The sequence below is a fragment of the Pararge aegeria genome, chromosome 2 (assembly GCF_905163445.1).
Source record: "Pararge aegeria chromosome 2, ilParAegt1.1, whole genome shotgun sequence".
Lineage (NCBI taxonomy): Eukaryota > Metazoa > Arthropoda > Insecta > Lepidoptera > Nymphalidae > Pararge > Pararge aegeria.
The window spans coordinates 8,798,261-8,813,248 of NC_053181.1; the positions used below are offsets into that span (position 1 = coordinate 8,798,261).

The 14,988-nt window shown below is 35.0% G+C and overlaps 2 protein-coding genes across 5 annotated transcripts in view; one reads left to right on the top strand and one right to left on the bottom strand.

Moving 5' to 3' along the window:
* LOC120629690 (cullin-associated NEDD8-dissociated protein 1) overlaps positions 1–2,078 on the top strand; it is an 18,881-nt gene extending 16,803 nt beyond the window's left edge. Inside the window, exons 23-24 of the mRNA XM_039898671.1 lie at positions 196–342; positions 1,577–2,078. Coding sequence (XP_039754605.1) covers positions 196–342; positions 1,577–1,707 — 278 coding nt within the window. The 3' untranslated portion in view covers positions 1,708–2,078. The remainder of the gene's footprint in view (positions 1–195; positions 343–1,576) is intronic.
* LOC120629654 (COP1-interactive protein 1) overlaps positions 2,018–14,988 on the bottom strand; it is a 27,805-nt gene continuing 14,834 nt past the window's right edge. For 2 of the 4 annotated variants that reach the window (XM_039898653.1, XM_039898661.1), the window contains exons 15-41: positions 14,835–14,959; positions 14,602–14,746; positions 14,272–14,514; positions 14,048–14,201; positions 13,173–13,496; positions 12,917–13,077; positions 12,682–12,807; positions 11,355–11,579; positions 10,232–10,549; positions 9,975–10,146; positions 9,777–9,903; positions 9,472–9,586; positions 9,200–9,358; positions 8,893–9,114; positions 8,686–8,811; positions 8,342–8,506; positions 7,630–7,785; positions 7,394–7,492; positions 7,097–7,249; positions 6,408–6,545; positions 5,889–6,049; positions 5,414–5,531; positions 4,579–4,688; positions 4,079–4,241; positions 3,734–3,831; positions 2,775–2,898; positions 2,018–2,154 (exon numbers count right to left, since the gene is read on the bottom strand). In XM_039898653.1, the coding sequence (XP_039754587.1) occupies positions 2,092–2,154; positions 2,775–2,898; positions 3,734–3,831; positions 4,079–4,241; positions 4,579–4,688; positions 5,414–5,531; positions 5,889–6,049; positions 6,408–6,545; positions 7,097–7,249; positions 7,394–7,492; positions 7,630–7,785; positions 8,342–8,506; positions 8,686–8,811; positions 8,893–9,114; positions 9,200–9,358; positions 9,472–9,586; positions 9,777–9,903; positions 9,975–10,146; positions 10,232–10,549; positions 11,355–11,579; positions 12,682–12,807; positions 12,917–13,077; positions 13,173–13,496; positions 14,048–14,201; positions 14,272–14,514; positions 14,602–14,746; positions 14,835–14,959 (4,290 nt within the window). In that variant the 3' untranslated portion in view covers positions 2,018–2,091. The remainder of the gene's footprint in view (positions 2,155–2,774; positions 2,899–3,733; positions 3,832–4,078; positions 4,242–4,578; positions 4,689–5,413; positions 5,532–5,888; positions 6,050–6,407; positions 6,546–7,096; positions 7,250–7,393; positions 7,493–7,629; positions 7,786–8,341; positions 8,507–8,685; positions 8,812–8,892; positions 9,115–9,199; positions 9,359–9,471; positions 9,587–9,776; positions 9,904–9,974; positions 10,147–10,231; positions 10,550–11,354; positions 11,580–12,681; positions 12,808–12,916; positions 13,078–13,172; positions 13,497–14,047; positions 14,202–14,271; positions 14,515–14,601; positions 14,747–14,834; positions 14,960–14,988) is intronic. The other 2 variants (XM_039898660.1, XM_039898662.1) reach the window with 1 other exon arrangement.

Below are 14,988 nucleotides of genomic sequence, written 5' to 3' on the forward strand. Positions count from 1 at the left end.
AAATATTAACTCTTATTTCCTTGGACTCGAGACTTTAACAAGTTAGTAAGCGGACTTTGCAAGTAGTAACGTTTAAGGAGGGCACTCATTCATTTAGATAGTAATGGGACGATGGATATCAGAAATTCTGTGCGGACGAATTCAAGGGGTAACTGAGTTTAACTGACTGATAATATGTCTGACTTTATTCGCCAGGACTGGAAAGCCTAGTGGAGCCGTTGCGTGCCACGTGTACCATGAAGGTCAAAGCCAACTCTGTGAAGCAGGAGTATGAGAAGCAAGATGAGCTGAAGAGATCTGCCTTACGTGCCGCCGCTGCGCTTCTGCAGATACCTGACGCTGGTGAGTTATCGCACCCTCAAAACTTAATATGACAGGAGCCAGTGTATTTATACCTCTGTGCACAAATAATATAACGACGGCCGAGTGGCGCAGTGGGCAGCGTTTCCCACAACTGGAATGTTTGTCAATGAATATGAATGTTTTTCAGTGTCTGGGTGTTTATCTGTGTACTATAAGTATTTATGTGTATTTAATTTAATTCATAAAAAATGCCAGCAACAACTTTCTTCTTTTTATCGTTATGACAGGTGTATAAAAACTTACCGTGATAGGTTTCTACGTTTCTGAGTAGTATAATTTGTTTTTTAATTGGAATAATAATTGACGGACCAATCAGATGGCCCACCTGATGGTAAGTGGAAACTATCGCCTATAAACAGAGCAACACTAAACAGGGCGTGCAAGGATCATGACATGCAACATTCGCCCTGTGTCTATCACACCAGCAACCACAGCATTGTAACAGTGCTGCTTAACGGAAAGCTAAGTACTTCGGCGGCATGTCTTAGTCAGCTTAGAAAACTGTTTTCTGAATAGTGATTAAAGATATCTTTGTTAGAGAATAATCGACATAGGGACGCAGGGAGCGTTTATTTCAAAGACGAGGTCAAATACTTATTTCCATACTCAAATAACCCTATAAATGGCACCTTCGATGCGCGTACAATATTATACGTGGTAGTGATTTTGTGGTAATCTATATATAAAAGAAAAAGTGTGTGGGTATGTTCCGTATAGGCTCCGAAAAGGCTGGACCGATTTCAATGAAACTTTCAGGGAATCTCCGGATTGACCTGGCGAGTAATCCTGTAAAGTTTGGTGACGATCGGAGCACTCCTATTTTTGAATTGTCAAACTGTCAAATACAGCTTTTATTTACTATGATGATATTCTATTGTTGGGTGTACATGGGTGTACATAATGATCTTCACCCGCTCGAAAAGAGAACAGAAGAGAATGAATACGGAGAGAAATAAATGATTTAATATATTATGAGACTTAATTTAAAAATTTAATGATGTAAGTTTATTGTTTAAATAAAATAAAGCAAAATTTAGCCCGGCGAAGCGAGCTGGGTACGCTGGTAACTTAAATATAGACCGCGTCAGGAACCCACGAATTACAGTTATACATTTTTTTATGTAATGTACGTATAAAAAGTGACCCATCTATGGGTCTTTATAATAAATAAATATTTGACTTTGAATTACATGATTGCACATGATATTTCCAGACAAAAATCCTCACCTCATGGACTTTGTGACGCAAATCAAATCGTTCCCGGATCTTCAGCCCATCTTCGAGTCGATCCTTAAGGATTCTACAGGCGCCGGTATGGACTCCAACCTAATGGACCAAAGTTAGCTGCTCCTGGCTTCTCTTTACTTATAATTCGCGAATCATCACGAGGTTTCTTTTTCTTTATATATTTTTTTTTATACTATACATAACTCACGTTTACATTGTAAAAATTGTAATGAAATGAGACGCAGTTTTATTCAACAGTTATAATTATAAAAATTACAAATTTATAAACATTTTCGCTAGCGGATAAAAAGCTAGATGAATAATCCGGGTAGCATCAGTAGGGAGGTTTGCATTTAAGGAGTGCAGAAGGATATTGTTTATTAGATGTTTTGTTTTGATAGCTTTATCTGATATGTATTGTGATATTACATGCTATGTGGAATATTCATAGGAGGTTGGATAAATACAATAAAAAGCGAAAAATTATATTATATTCTTCAATTATTTCCCTTTCCTCTTTGCGGCGGGTGTAGCGCTCGACGCCCTTGTGGTGGGAGATTCACTCTGTAACATAGCAATTTAAGGGTGCGATGTAATTGGTCGGTTAATCGATCGTTACAGAGAAAGCAAAATCTTAAAAAAAAGTTTATTTCGATCAAATCTTTTTTTTTATACAACTTCTAGCCCTTGACTGCAATCTTTCAATCAATTAGTTAACGGCTATTGTGAAACAGGCCTTAAGGATTAGGAATTACATGGTGAGTCAACTCGGCTGCCCGACCGTGCCCGGATTGAGTGCGTTGTGGGCAGTCCTCGACTGCGTTAGCATAGATCGGTTTTGCTTGCGCAACGGTACTTTCAATGAGTATACAAAGAAGTTGAATGATATACTCATTACATATTTCGTTGCTGAGCTTACAATACCGCGTAAGTGATATTACCAAAGTTTTAATTTCACCAAAAAACGTTATCTACTATACGAAATTAAAAAAGGTTATAAACTCCTTAATATTGCTAAGAAAATCCTTTTATTTTTAACAATATTCACAGGCTTATCATGCGATTCTTTGTTTAAAATGGGGAAACTTATTGATGACCCTTTTTGATGTTCGCGGTATCGTTACGTAAACGACGGTTTGGTAAAACCGTAGCCTTTTAACCAAATATAAATATTTCCAACGTACCAGTTTAGCGGGCTGAGTGCGTGACAATGTGTTAGCGCTAGCGTTTCGCAGTATTGGTTTAGTGCCACTGGCCCCCGTCGTACTGCCCGCTGCACTACTCGGCCGCTCTGGACTCAGCTCTTTGCTGATAACATTATAATGCGAGATTTATTGAAAAATTCAAACACAGACCTATAAACAAACGTGGCACAACGTTGGAATAGTTCAGTTTTTTTTGTTTTGCGTTGACATTTAATAGGTGCTGTCAGTTGAGGTGTGAGAAAAAAATCTGTATCGTTTTTTTTATCAGTCCTACTCCTCTAAGAATAAGAAGGGTTTAGGCCGTAGTCCATGTTAGCCAAGTGCGGATTGGTAGACTTCACACGCTTTAAGAACGTTATGGAGGCACGCAAGTTTCCTCACGATGTTTTTTTACCTTCACAGTTAAAGCAAGTGATATTTCAGTTGCTTAAATTAAAAACGCTCATAACTCCGAAAAGTTGCTCCGGTATGCACCGGAGCAACTTTTCGGAGCAGGGGATCGAACTCGGACATCCCAAAAGTCACCGCTAATACAATTAAATTTGATAAATTTATTGAGGCATAACTATTCTGACGTAAAGCCATGTTTAATATAAGGGGATAGAGGGGTAATCTAATAGTCAACAGAACATGTGAAATATATTTCTTACAGTATGCGCTATCAAAGTTAGCCAGACGAAGATATGAAGTAAGGTACGAGTGGCTGCGTTTAAAGTATTTTCATTTTGAAGTAACATGCTTGAACGTTTCGGAGATCCAACTTCAGTCCGGCTAAGTAACGTCCGTTGTGCGAACTGTATATAATTGCCATTATTTGCCCATTATACGCGATAATGTTGTGGACGATCTCTTAGTATAGGAATCCATTGTCGCCACTTTTTCGAATGAATTTACTTTGGCTAAATTTACCATGGTCTCGTGCATTACATAATACGTACCTATTAGCTCGGCTCGGTTGCTTTCTGCTAAACATTCCGGATAGTCGACCGCGCAGATCACGCTTGCTACCAGCTGCACTCATATCAGAATCAGATCCCTGTGTTATAGAAATTATTTTATTTAGTGCTGAGGTTTTTTTTTCTTGGTTTTGATTTAGTGGTTATTTCCTGGAGCTAGTAAACTCTTGATCATGTTTTTTAATTGTTAAATAAAGTGCTTTGAAACGTGGCACAGTAATACTCCTACATAAATTTTGTTTCGGTTAAGTATAAGTAGATTTACATATTAGCTGATTGGCGACTGCTATAGCGAGATAAACAATATAAGCACGTTTGGAAATTGACCTGTGACACAGTCCCGATTGGTCTGAAGTCCACCACATCGGTATCAACGTGATCGTCGATAGAGCGCGATTTGGTGAGGTTCTTCAATTTACCGAAGAGTCCCTTCTTTTTCTTCTTCTCCGAAGGCAATACGTCACTTTGGGCGGAACCGCCAGATAGTCGACTGCAAACCAAATAAATTGTTAATATACAAATGTTAATAATATACTGTCGCACACAGTCCATATTAAAGACACTATTTTTTACCAATACTTCAATTCTTTAATATTAATGAGAATATTCTGCATATAGTCAACACCACGTGTGTGGAGGGAGCCAAAAATTTATTAAACAACGGACTAAAGATGATTTGATCAGATAAAGACTACCAAAGTATTCCACTTGTTGGTCGAGATCCTAAGTTCGTTAGACGACTATATAGGTAGGTATATATTGTAACAGTTTATTCATTTAAAAACTGCTCCATATTATTATACATGTATTAAATTAATAAGACTTGCCTGTCCAGACTTGTGTCTCGTTGCATTGTGAACAGTCGCATTTCAGAATCGCCGTCTAGAGACTGCATCGACGAGACGCTGCTATCGTCAACTATTTTCCAAATAGCGCTCTGAAATAATAGATTTAAATCTTAATATTTACTATTACATTCCTAATACATATGTCTCAAGGTCAGGAAGCGCACCACCATCTTAGTGCTACAGCCACTGACCTATTTTATTACTACTGGCAGGCTGCTGTCACGTTTTTTTTGTCTACATTCCATAGAATCCATTTTGTCGTTTTAAGTGTGACGTATACGGTTGTACGGTCATACGATTTGCATGATCACCACCAAGCTGCTTTCCATAAATTCTTAGTGTATAACTATCGCCAACATGACGTGCGTTTTATTTAGTAATTTACCACATTTAAATAATAGTATACCAAACTGTACTGTTACTGTATGGGAATATATCATACATATTGGTCCTTCGATCCGGATTGGAAACAGTGACAAATTGACTTTCTGTGCCAAAGTATAAACTGTACTATAGAATATGTAGAATTTGTATTATTGAACAAACCCTAACACGAATATGAACGTCACCCTAACACGAGTGCCTAAGGATAGTACAGTGTTTTTTATTATAGTGTATTTAGTAATTCATATACGAAATGAATAACACTATAATATTAGTTCCAGAGAAACACTAAACTAGTTGATAGTACACCAAATGAGAATTTGGTGCATCAAAATTGGTATTATGGACACAAAATTTAAGCGTTCAATAAAAGCGATTGATGAGGGAGGCTGAAAATGTTGATATTATGGAGGTAGTGTAATTGATATACCTGTTCTTTAGTAGTTTGCTCTAGCGATATGGACCGTTTCTTTAGTGATGGTACACGCGATGGCGCCCGAGAAGTTGGTGTTACGGAAAGCGTGTCTCGTGGTTCCGTAGACATTGCTCTATGGGATAAACAAAGAATTATATTCATATCGAAATAACGGTTTATAATAAAATTAACGTTAACAAAGTCGATAAGTTTAATTTTAATTCTCAATGCTACATTATTGTTCCCTAAGTTCTTAACTCTCTGTTATGGTCTAGGCATATGATATCGACCCAACACAGACTTGATTTAAAGCATTGGAATGTGAGCCATGTGACATAAAGCAAATTTATCAATATTTTCGTGCCGAGAGGCTGACGAGTGGACCTTTATGTCCCCTGACATAACGCTCTGATTTCCATCCATTATTTCGATTTGTAAATGCGTTTAGAATTACAACAATTTGATACTTCCGTAAGCTTAGAGTTAATACCGTCTTGGGTTCGCCTGTTGTCTGCGCTGCCGTTCAGCTATGCGCGAGGCTCGTAGTTCATCGGTGAGGCGGCGCAAACGTGCTGCAGTGGCCGCGGCGTCACTCGCTGCACGCGCTTCCATGTTCTCCGGTGTTGCCGAACGGGATCGAGATTTTGATGACTGAAATTTTAATTAAGGTCATAACGCATAGGTTCTTAAGTTTTAAAGTCATAACGCACAGGTAGGTATAATTCTGCATGAGCTGAATAATTCCAATCGCGTTACCTGCATGTTATGTGATTGTCAAGGCTCTCTTTTTATGCTATAAGCTTATTCTGACCTTCACTTCGTTGTTTTGTTTGTGTATAAGAGGTGTTTAAAATAAAGCTCACACTAGGAGACAAGCTGTTAAGAGAAACTGTTCAAAAAACGTACGCTATCTAAGAGGCCGTTTTCTCTCAACAGCATTTTAAATTTTGTCGCAATATGGAATTCGTTTACTTGCGTAATAAGAGAAGATACCGAAATGTATATTTACCCTGTTACGTCTTGGAGGTGTTGGTGTCATTAGGGTCTTCTCTGGCTTTACACTTGGCTCGTTTCGGAACAGATCGGGACTCTGTTTCATCAGATCATCGATGGTTTCCAACAATTGTGTTATCACCCTATCGTCTTCCTGTAATAAAGAGATGTATAAGAATATATAGAAAAATATTATATCTAAAGAAACGTCTTGATTTATGACAATACACATTTTTAACTTGAGTTAAGTCGACTTTTCTGGTATTTTAAATGTGATTTTAGACCCGAGAAGTTACAGGAAGCTCGATCTATGTTGTATCCCCAATAGCTGCAAAGATATAGATTTAAGATTGACGACGGTAACGGTATCAATTTTGCACATACATCTCCAAACTTAACTAAATGTTGTCCTTTTCTGTATCTTTTTCGCGGAAAAAGATTGTACTATTTTTTGACCTGTTAATTTTGTTTAATTTCAGCTGCAGCTTTTCTGAATCTGCTTTAAGTCTAAAGCAGATTCAGAAAAGAATGTTGAAATGGCGTGTTATTATTATTCATTTAACCGAGAACTAATGTTAAATGAATGTTTCGGATGGTCTAGAGTTTACAAAGATCAAGCAATTATTTAACCGTCTAGTCGAATGTGGAGTGTTAGGAAGGGACGTCAGTATGTAATGGCGCTTTCATGCTGGAAAATTAACTTACTTGCTGTGCACGTTTCAGTGATATCACAAGCAACTTGTTCTGGTCGCGATCGCGGTCGTGACGCTCCTTATCACGGCGAAGCTTCTCATTGGCCGTTCGTAACTTTGCGTGTGCATCCCGGAGTTCCAACAAATCGCACTGTAACTCCGTCACCTAAGAACGGCATTGAAAAGTTTTGACATGACGGTGGTTATTATTTGTAATTTATGACAAATAGGTTCCTCTTTATTAAGATGACCTGCGATTATCGCCCGCTTATCACTAACGAAATTTCTAAACTATAAAATTTAATTATACCTTTTTCTTGGCCTCTTCAGTTTCTTCCTCTGTAGTTCTCTTCAACTGATCTAATCTTCGCTTCATATCTAGTTTCTCCTTTTCCCTTTCTCGTTCTACCTGAAAGTTATTACAAAATTATATCATATCAGCATTAGGTAAGTACATCTGGAAGATATAATCAAATTTTTTTGTGCAATTTGGGTATGTGGAAGTTTTCGAATTTTATGGAAAAGAGTAGATTGAATTAAGCTTACTTCAAATAGCGTCTGCCTCAGGTCCCTGGCAAGAGTGGAGGTTTCGTGCAACAAGCGTTGCTGCTCATCGCGTTCTTTGTGCCAAGCCAACTCCATGCGCGAAGCAAGACCTGCCACGCGTGCTCTGCCAGATGACATTAATCGTTCCTCTTCATTCTGAAATTCGTTGCGTTTATTTTGCGTTAATTAAAACGAGTTGTAAACTATTAATTATTAATGCTATTGACCTCACAATGTAGCTTGTAGAAATGCGTAATTAAATCAAAAGTGACGAGATCTGTAGAAGAACCACATAGTTTCACGAATTGCAAAACTTATGTGGCAATAGGTGAGGCACATTGCGCGGAGGATCGACGGAAGTTGGTGCCCAAAATATCAACCGCGCACCCAAAAATACAGCGTTTGTAGACCCCCCTAGATGGGCCAGATGACTATAAGCGATTCGCAGAGAGTTGCTGTATACAAACGGTACAAGCCCGTTTAGTGTGAAAATGCCTTCAAATAATTCTGTAATGGACGTCCATCGTTTGAAACGATGATGATGTTGATTTGTTGCAATATAAAAATAAGCCTCTAAATCATATTATGGAGAGAAGCAGATTTGGTCCATATATTGACGGAAAGTATTTAAATTTGAATGAAAGAAATTAAAAGAAACACTTTCGAGTTTTATTTATGGTTATTTTATTTCTTAACAAGTAACTCAACATACCTCATTTAACCTGGACTGCATTTCAGCAAGGCGGACTTCAGCGGTGGATCGTTCGCTGATAAGCTCTGTATTAAGTTTGGATGAAAGGAGGCGGGCTTCGCATAACTCATCTTCCGCGCATGCTAACTGTTGTTCAAGTATGGCCACTCTATTGCGATATTCTTCCTACAAGGTAAAGATATATATTCGATGATTCAACATTAATTTTCAGTTTCGTTGATACAGTTTTAACGAAAGGCCCCTTTGCTTTTAAAGGATAATACCTAATATATTTTTAGTAAGTACCTCGCCTCAGTTATATCTAAGATTAACCAAAGTCAGAGTTGATTCTTAATCATACCAACCTCATCGGTGCTCGATATTGAATTCCTTTGTGCTCTTTTGTCTCCATTTTTCTTTTCGGTTACCACCTTTTGAGCAGAATCTAACATCTGTTTATAATTATCCCGCTCTCGCCTAAACCTTGATACCTTAAATAGAATTTAATTATAATAAATAAATGACTTTCGTATATAGTAGTTTTTTTAATATGTAAATTTATAAATATTCACCTGGTTATGTAATGATTTGAGCTCATCTCTCATCGTGTTCATCTGAGCTTCGTACCGTGTTTTTGTTTCAGCTACTTCGTTTCTCCTTGCCTTGTCAGCTTGTTCGAGCCTAGTGTTCAATGCAGCAAGTTCCCGCTCCAGCTCAACGTTATCTGCTGTTAATGTTCTGTGGACCTTGCTTACTTTCTCGTAATCTTCAAGTTTCTTACGAGACTCTTCCAACTGGAAGATTAAAATACGTAAACATAACGACTAATCCTATTTTTTTTTTCGTGTAAATATCAAAAGTTGTAATTTTTATACGTACTTCTTTTTTAACAACATCGTGGTGATGAGATAGCATTTCATGGCCTTCTTTAGCCGATCGTAGGTCACGTTCAAGCTGTTCAAGTCGTGCCGTGAGTCTTGCGCGCTCGACTTCCCATCCACCACCACACAAACGGTCTTGTAATGATGAAATCTCTTTCTAAGGAAATACAATCAAATATTTCATTTAGTATTACAGTATTACAGTATTCTGTCAGTTATAAAAAGTATTACGACATTATAGGATTTTAAAGTTATGAGAGAAAACTTCACCTGTAATTCAGATTTCTCTTTATTCCATGCAGACGATTCACTTTGATAATTATCTTGCAGGGTTTTAAGCTCCTCCAACGTTTTGTTCAGTTCTTGTTGTACTTGAATCAGGTCGCTGTTTATAATAAAAACAAATTACAATTGGATGTTTAATATAAACTATTTGTAATTCTAAAATAATGCGAGGGTAATGAATCTTTCAAAATAACTTCTTAACATAAAAAAACTTGCAAAGAGATAATAATTAATTAAATTATACTATCAGAAATAATAATATAGGAGATATCGATCAATATTATTCATACCTCTGCGCTTTTTCCTTTTCAACTGTAAGCCTTGCTTTAGTGACCACATGTTCCTCCTCTAACAATTCGTATTTACTTGTTAACTCTTCATATTCAGCCTTTTCAACGGCTAAAGAGTGCTCTAATTCTGAAAATAATTATTACTGGCTATAAGGCAACAATAGATCAACCTGAAGTTATGTGCAATATTATACATACTTTTCACCGTTTCTTCGTGCTCTTGTTTTAGTTCTGTCAACCTTTTAGCTCCAGCACCTGAAGTCTGTTCCAAAACTTTTAGTTTTCCTTTCAGCGTTGCCAGTTCTGCTTCTTTATTTTTAATATCTTTATCATGATTTGCTCGTATACGGTCAATTTTTTTTCTTTCGGCCTGTAATTCAATTGGATTGGAAAACGTGAAAATTGAAAATAGTTATTAAATTAAATCATGCCGTGAACTAACAAATACTGAGTACCTGTAAATCAGTATCAGATTCAGATGCTTTTTGTTCCCAATAACTACTTTCTTTTTTCTCGGTTTTCAATTTATTTTCCAAATCTTTCTTCTCATTTTCATATTTAGCTATATCAGACCTAAGTTGTGCAGCTTCCGTTTTAAGAAGAGACAAATCCTTTTCATTATTACTGAGCTCTGTTTTAACTCTTACCAATTCCTCTTTCTTTTCTGTAAGCTCTGTACTAATGTTATCATATTTATCTTTAAGTTGAGCCATTTCAACTGATGATATAGCTTCGTCATATTTCTGGTTGGAAGTTTCTCGTAAAACATCTTCCTAAAAACATAATTGGTTTCATTTTTATTTTAGGAAAAGCAATATTTATTACTAATATTAACTACTTGTCCTGAATAAAAAAAGGGTTTAAAAATCAGCATCGGAACCAGTTTTCTCGGTTCTTGGTTGCAAAAATACTGGGTCTGAAAATTTAAATTAAACTATTTCACTCTGCTTCCTCGGTCCGCATTGTAGCCAAAATAATGATTGCCAAGAATGGATTGGTAGACTTCAGTCTGTGATTATTATTATTATCAATACTAAAATTCTGCCCGTTAGAACTTACTGTTAGATTTTATTTGTATCTTTCTTAACTAGGAAACATTACAAGCTATTTTCAAAAAAAATATCGCGTTAATCACTAAGAGATAAGCTGTCTCATTGGTCTAGGCATGGTCGACGTATCACGAGAATCTGCACGATTCAGATCGTATGGCCATATAAACTTAGGTCATGTTTTTCCTCCATAAATAAATTCTTAAATAAAGAAGCTTGTGCTCAGAACCGTGTTGCTAAAAGACTGAAAATTATGATGCCACACAAAATAACACAGCAATACAATATTTTTACAATAAATTACTAAAGGAACCGAAAAACCCTGGATTTGCATTGAAACTTGAAGAAAAAAAACTTGCTCTAGTCTCTAATTAAAAATAATTTATGATGCAAAAAGGGCCATGCCAAGGGTTTGACTAAAACTTCGTGTATAGAAAAAGAAAGTAAACCATTCATTGGGATTGTATATAAATGAGTGGGAAACTTAACATGCTTTGTAGGGTATGCAAAATCAGTGTTGCAAAAATACCAGTTGTTTTATGTGAATATCTTTAGCGGTTATAGTAGATTCCAAGTTTGAAATTTTATTTTCATAGTCTGACTTCATTTCTTTGATATCTGACTGTAAAGTGATCAATTTACTTTCAGATTTAAAAAGCTTTGTTTGTATTTCATCTTTTTCACTCGTTAGGTCAACAGACATCCGTCGTTTTGTATCGGCTAATGCTCCAGCTTGCTCTTTTTCTTCAGAAAGCTAATTTAAAAACAATTGTTTTAATATCTGAGCAAAATACCTCAATATTTGTATGTTTATATATAAGACGCACTAAGAGTTAATTTTTAAATAAGGCGTAATAGTCTAGTCGACAAGTTGAAAATGGTACAATATAGAGATACTGCTCTTAAAATTATGTGCGATAGCTCATTGGATCCGGAATGACGTCTAGAAAAATGTGCCAAAAGCGTGTATGAGCACATAAAAAAATGCAAAAGTTTAACAAACAATTAAAGATGAAAAGAAAATGGCATTTCGTATTTTGCCAATATTTAATAAACTATTGATATATAAGAAATTTCAAAAAAAGATTCTGAAAGGGGAGGAAATTTCCAAAAAAAAACTCCTGACTCCCGGAACTCTATCTCCATTATTTATAATTTTAATTTAACGCTGAAAATAGGTCTGCGCGTGTCATTTTTAGGATGCGCGCGTGGCGTCAAAAGCGAGTACTGCACATTTATTAATTTATTTAAGGTATTGAATATTTTTTTTTAATTTGAATAAATTATGGTGTGTTCTGAACACTATAATTAATTTATTCCCGTTGGAAATTTTACTTAAAGTAAATTTTTCAACAAGTTAAACAATTGTTAACTAATGAGATTTTCTCAAACTACCGTCTTAATTGTAAGTGGAAAAAAATGTTTAAATAATGGCGCTTCGTAGAGCCTTTCTTACATACATACTTAAACAAGATCGTGCCATAAAAGTTAAAAAAATATTTATACTTTACGAAGCGAACATTTTTTACGACCAAAAAAAAATATTCAATACCTTAAATAAATTATATTTTGCATTTGCATATTGTTTATAACTTTTGCATTTTTTTATGTGCTAATACACGCTTTTGGCACATTTTTCTAGACGTCATTCCGTATCCAATGAGCTATCGCACATAATTTTAAGAGCAGTATCTCTATATTGTACCATTTTCAACTTGTTGACTAGACTATATTAGAAGTGAAGTATAGAACAAAGTTTTCACCGTTTAATTTTAAAAAAAAGCGGTGTATAACCCGTTTATTAAACGCCAAAACTTAAGCTTCTAACAGCTATCCCTACTCAGCTATTACCTTACCTCTTTTTCTAGTTTTGCAACTTTATCTTTACGAGCGGCAAGCATTTTTTCATTCCGCTTGCACTTGTCTTCCGCTTCTTTTAATTTTTTTTCTAATTCACCGATCTTTTTAGCTTTATCGCCCACCTAAAATAAAGTGCTTTATGCATATAGAAAGTAAAACTTTTCAAGGTAAATTAATAAATATTGAATAATCTTTAAGAAAATTCCACAAACGCTCAAGTTTATAACAAACCTCTTTGATCAATTTACTTTTGTCCTGTTCCATTTTAGTCATGGCATCTACTTGTTTTTTTAATTTTTCAATTTCTTTGTCTTTTGTATCCATTTCCTTTTTGAGGTCTTCAATTTTCTTCATACAGTCTGACATTGCCATCTGTTGTGAACTATTTTTTTCTGCAAAGAGTACTTATTAGTATCTTTTTTATTAATAAGAAACTGTAATAGTAACTTATAATTAGTAGAACCTAGAATTCAGCTAATATACTTACTCATTTCTGAATTCAGTTTAGCTATTTGAGTTTCTAAGTTTTTCTTTTCTTCTGTCAGTGATTTACAATCGGTAGCAGCATTACCATGGTCAGCTTCTAAAGATCTGCATTTATCAGTAAGAGTTTTTTTTTCTGTTTCTAATTTAGCATTTAAGTCTTTTAGTTTTACAATTTCACTATGTAAACGGTTCTTTTCATTTGTAAACTCGGTTTCACTTTCTGATAGTTTGGATTTTAGACTTTCAATATCTTTCCCTACTTGTCCTTTAACATTTATTTCTTGAGATGAAAGACCAGCATTCTTCATAATAACGTATAAACCACCTTAAATGTTTATCAAATTTTTTATTTAATTATTACTTTATTATACAACCGATGATTCCGAACAAAAAAACGTGTAAATAGTTTTTAATATAAATATTCATACGCTTCGAAAAAATTGAGAGGCAAACTAAGTTTGTTTCCAAAAAATTCGTTCTGATTTTTATTAAAAAGCATGTTACTTTGATACACAAAATCCAATGAACTATATTTATTTCAGATTTTAGAGATCAAGGCGAAGTCGAAAACTATTGGTTTAATTAAAAGTTTGTTGAAAATATAGGTATATAGCATTACGCTATCACCTGCTGTTGACATTGGTGAAACCGCAGAGTATAGGTAGTTTTCATTAGATTTAAAAAAACACTATCTAGTCCAAATTGCTAGTCAATAATTGCATTAATAGTTCCTTCTTAATATTTTTCTACAGAAGGATAGCATCGCACTATATTAATATTTATAAATACATGGTGTATTTAAAAATATTTTATTATTCAGCTATAATGAAAAGAAAATATAATATTAGCTTGCGTTTTAACCAAGATGCATCATACCAATTTCACTTTCAAGTTCTTCAATCATTCTCTTCATTTGTAGCTTTGTTGTGATATCGGTAACTTTTTTGGGCGTCCTAGGTTTAAATGTTTTCATGGCATCCTCCTTTAACTCCTTCAAAGTGGTTTGCAATTTGACTTTTTCCTTCTCCAACTACATATTAATATTTTTAATTAATAAAGACACTCAGATTTATAATGACACAATAATAACAAGCACTTGCCTTATTGAAGCTAAGTTTTAATTTATCTAATTCATCTTGTTTTACTTTAAGTGCATCGTTATCTTTTTTAGCCATCTCACCAAATCGAACTTTCTTTTCAGATTTATCTTCCTTATCTTTAGTGTTTTCTAGGTCTTTGATTTTTGTCAACGCCTCCTTTAGTTCAGTCTCTAGTTTACTTATTTTATTTACGTTAAGGTCAAGTGATTTGTCTGTTCTTAATGTTTTAGTATTCTTAAGTAGCTGAAATAACAACGTATAATTGAATGAAACAAGTATATAGAACGAGAAGTGAACGAAAACTAGTTATTTTTAAAGAAATCATCGTACCTGCAACTTTATATTTTCAGCTTGTAACTTTTCGTTGTCAGCTTCTAAACTTTGAGTTTTTGATCTAAGAACGTTAGCTTCCTGCTCTATTACTTGCAGTTGCCGTTTTAAATCTAAATTTTGTTGATCGTTTGCATCTAGGGACCTTTATATTGAAATAAGATTTATTTTTAAGAAATTAATAGCAGTTATCCAATGCATATTCGTAGAAAAAATATGTCAAGATTACTTACTTGCTTTTTATTAGTGAAGCTTTGGGTTTCTTATGAGTTAGACTGAGCTCAGCGTGTAACCTTTCGCAGTCCCTCTCCTTTTCTATCAGCTTTTTTGTTACTTCAGCTATTTCATCTTCAAGCACCTTTAAATAGACCATATTTAAAATGACGG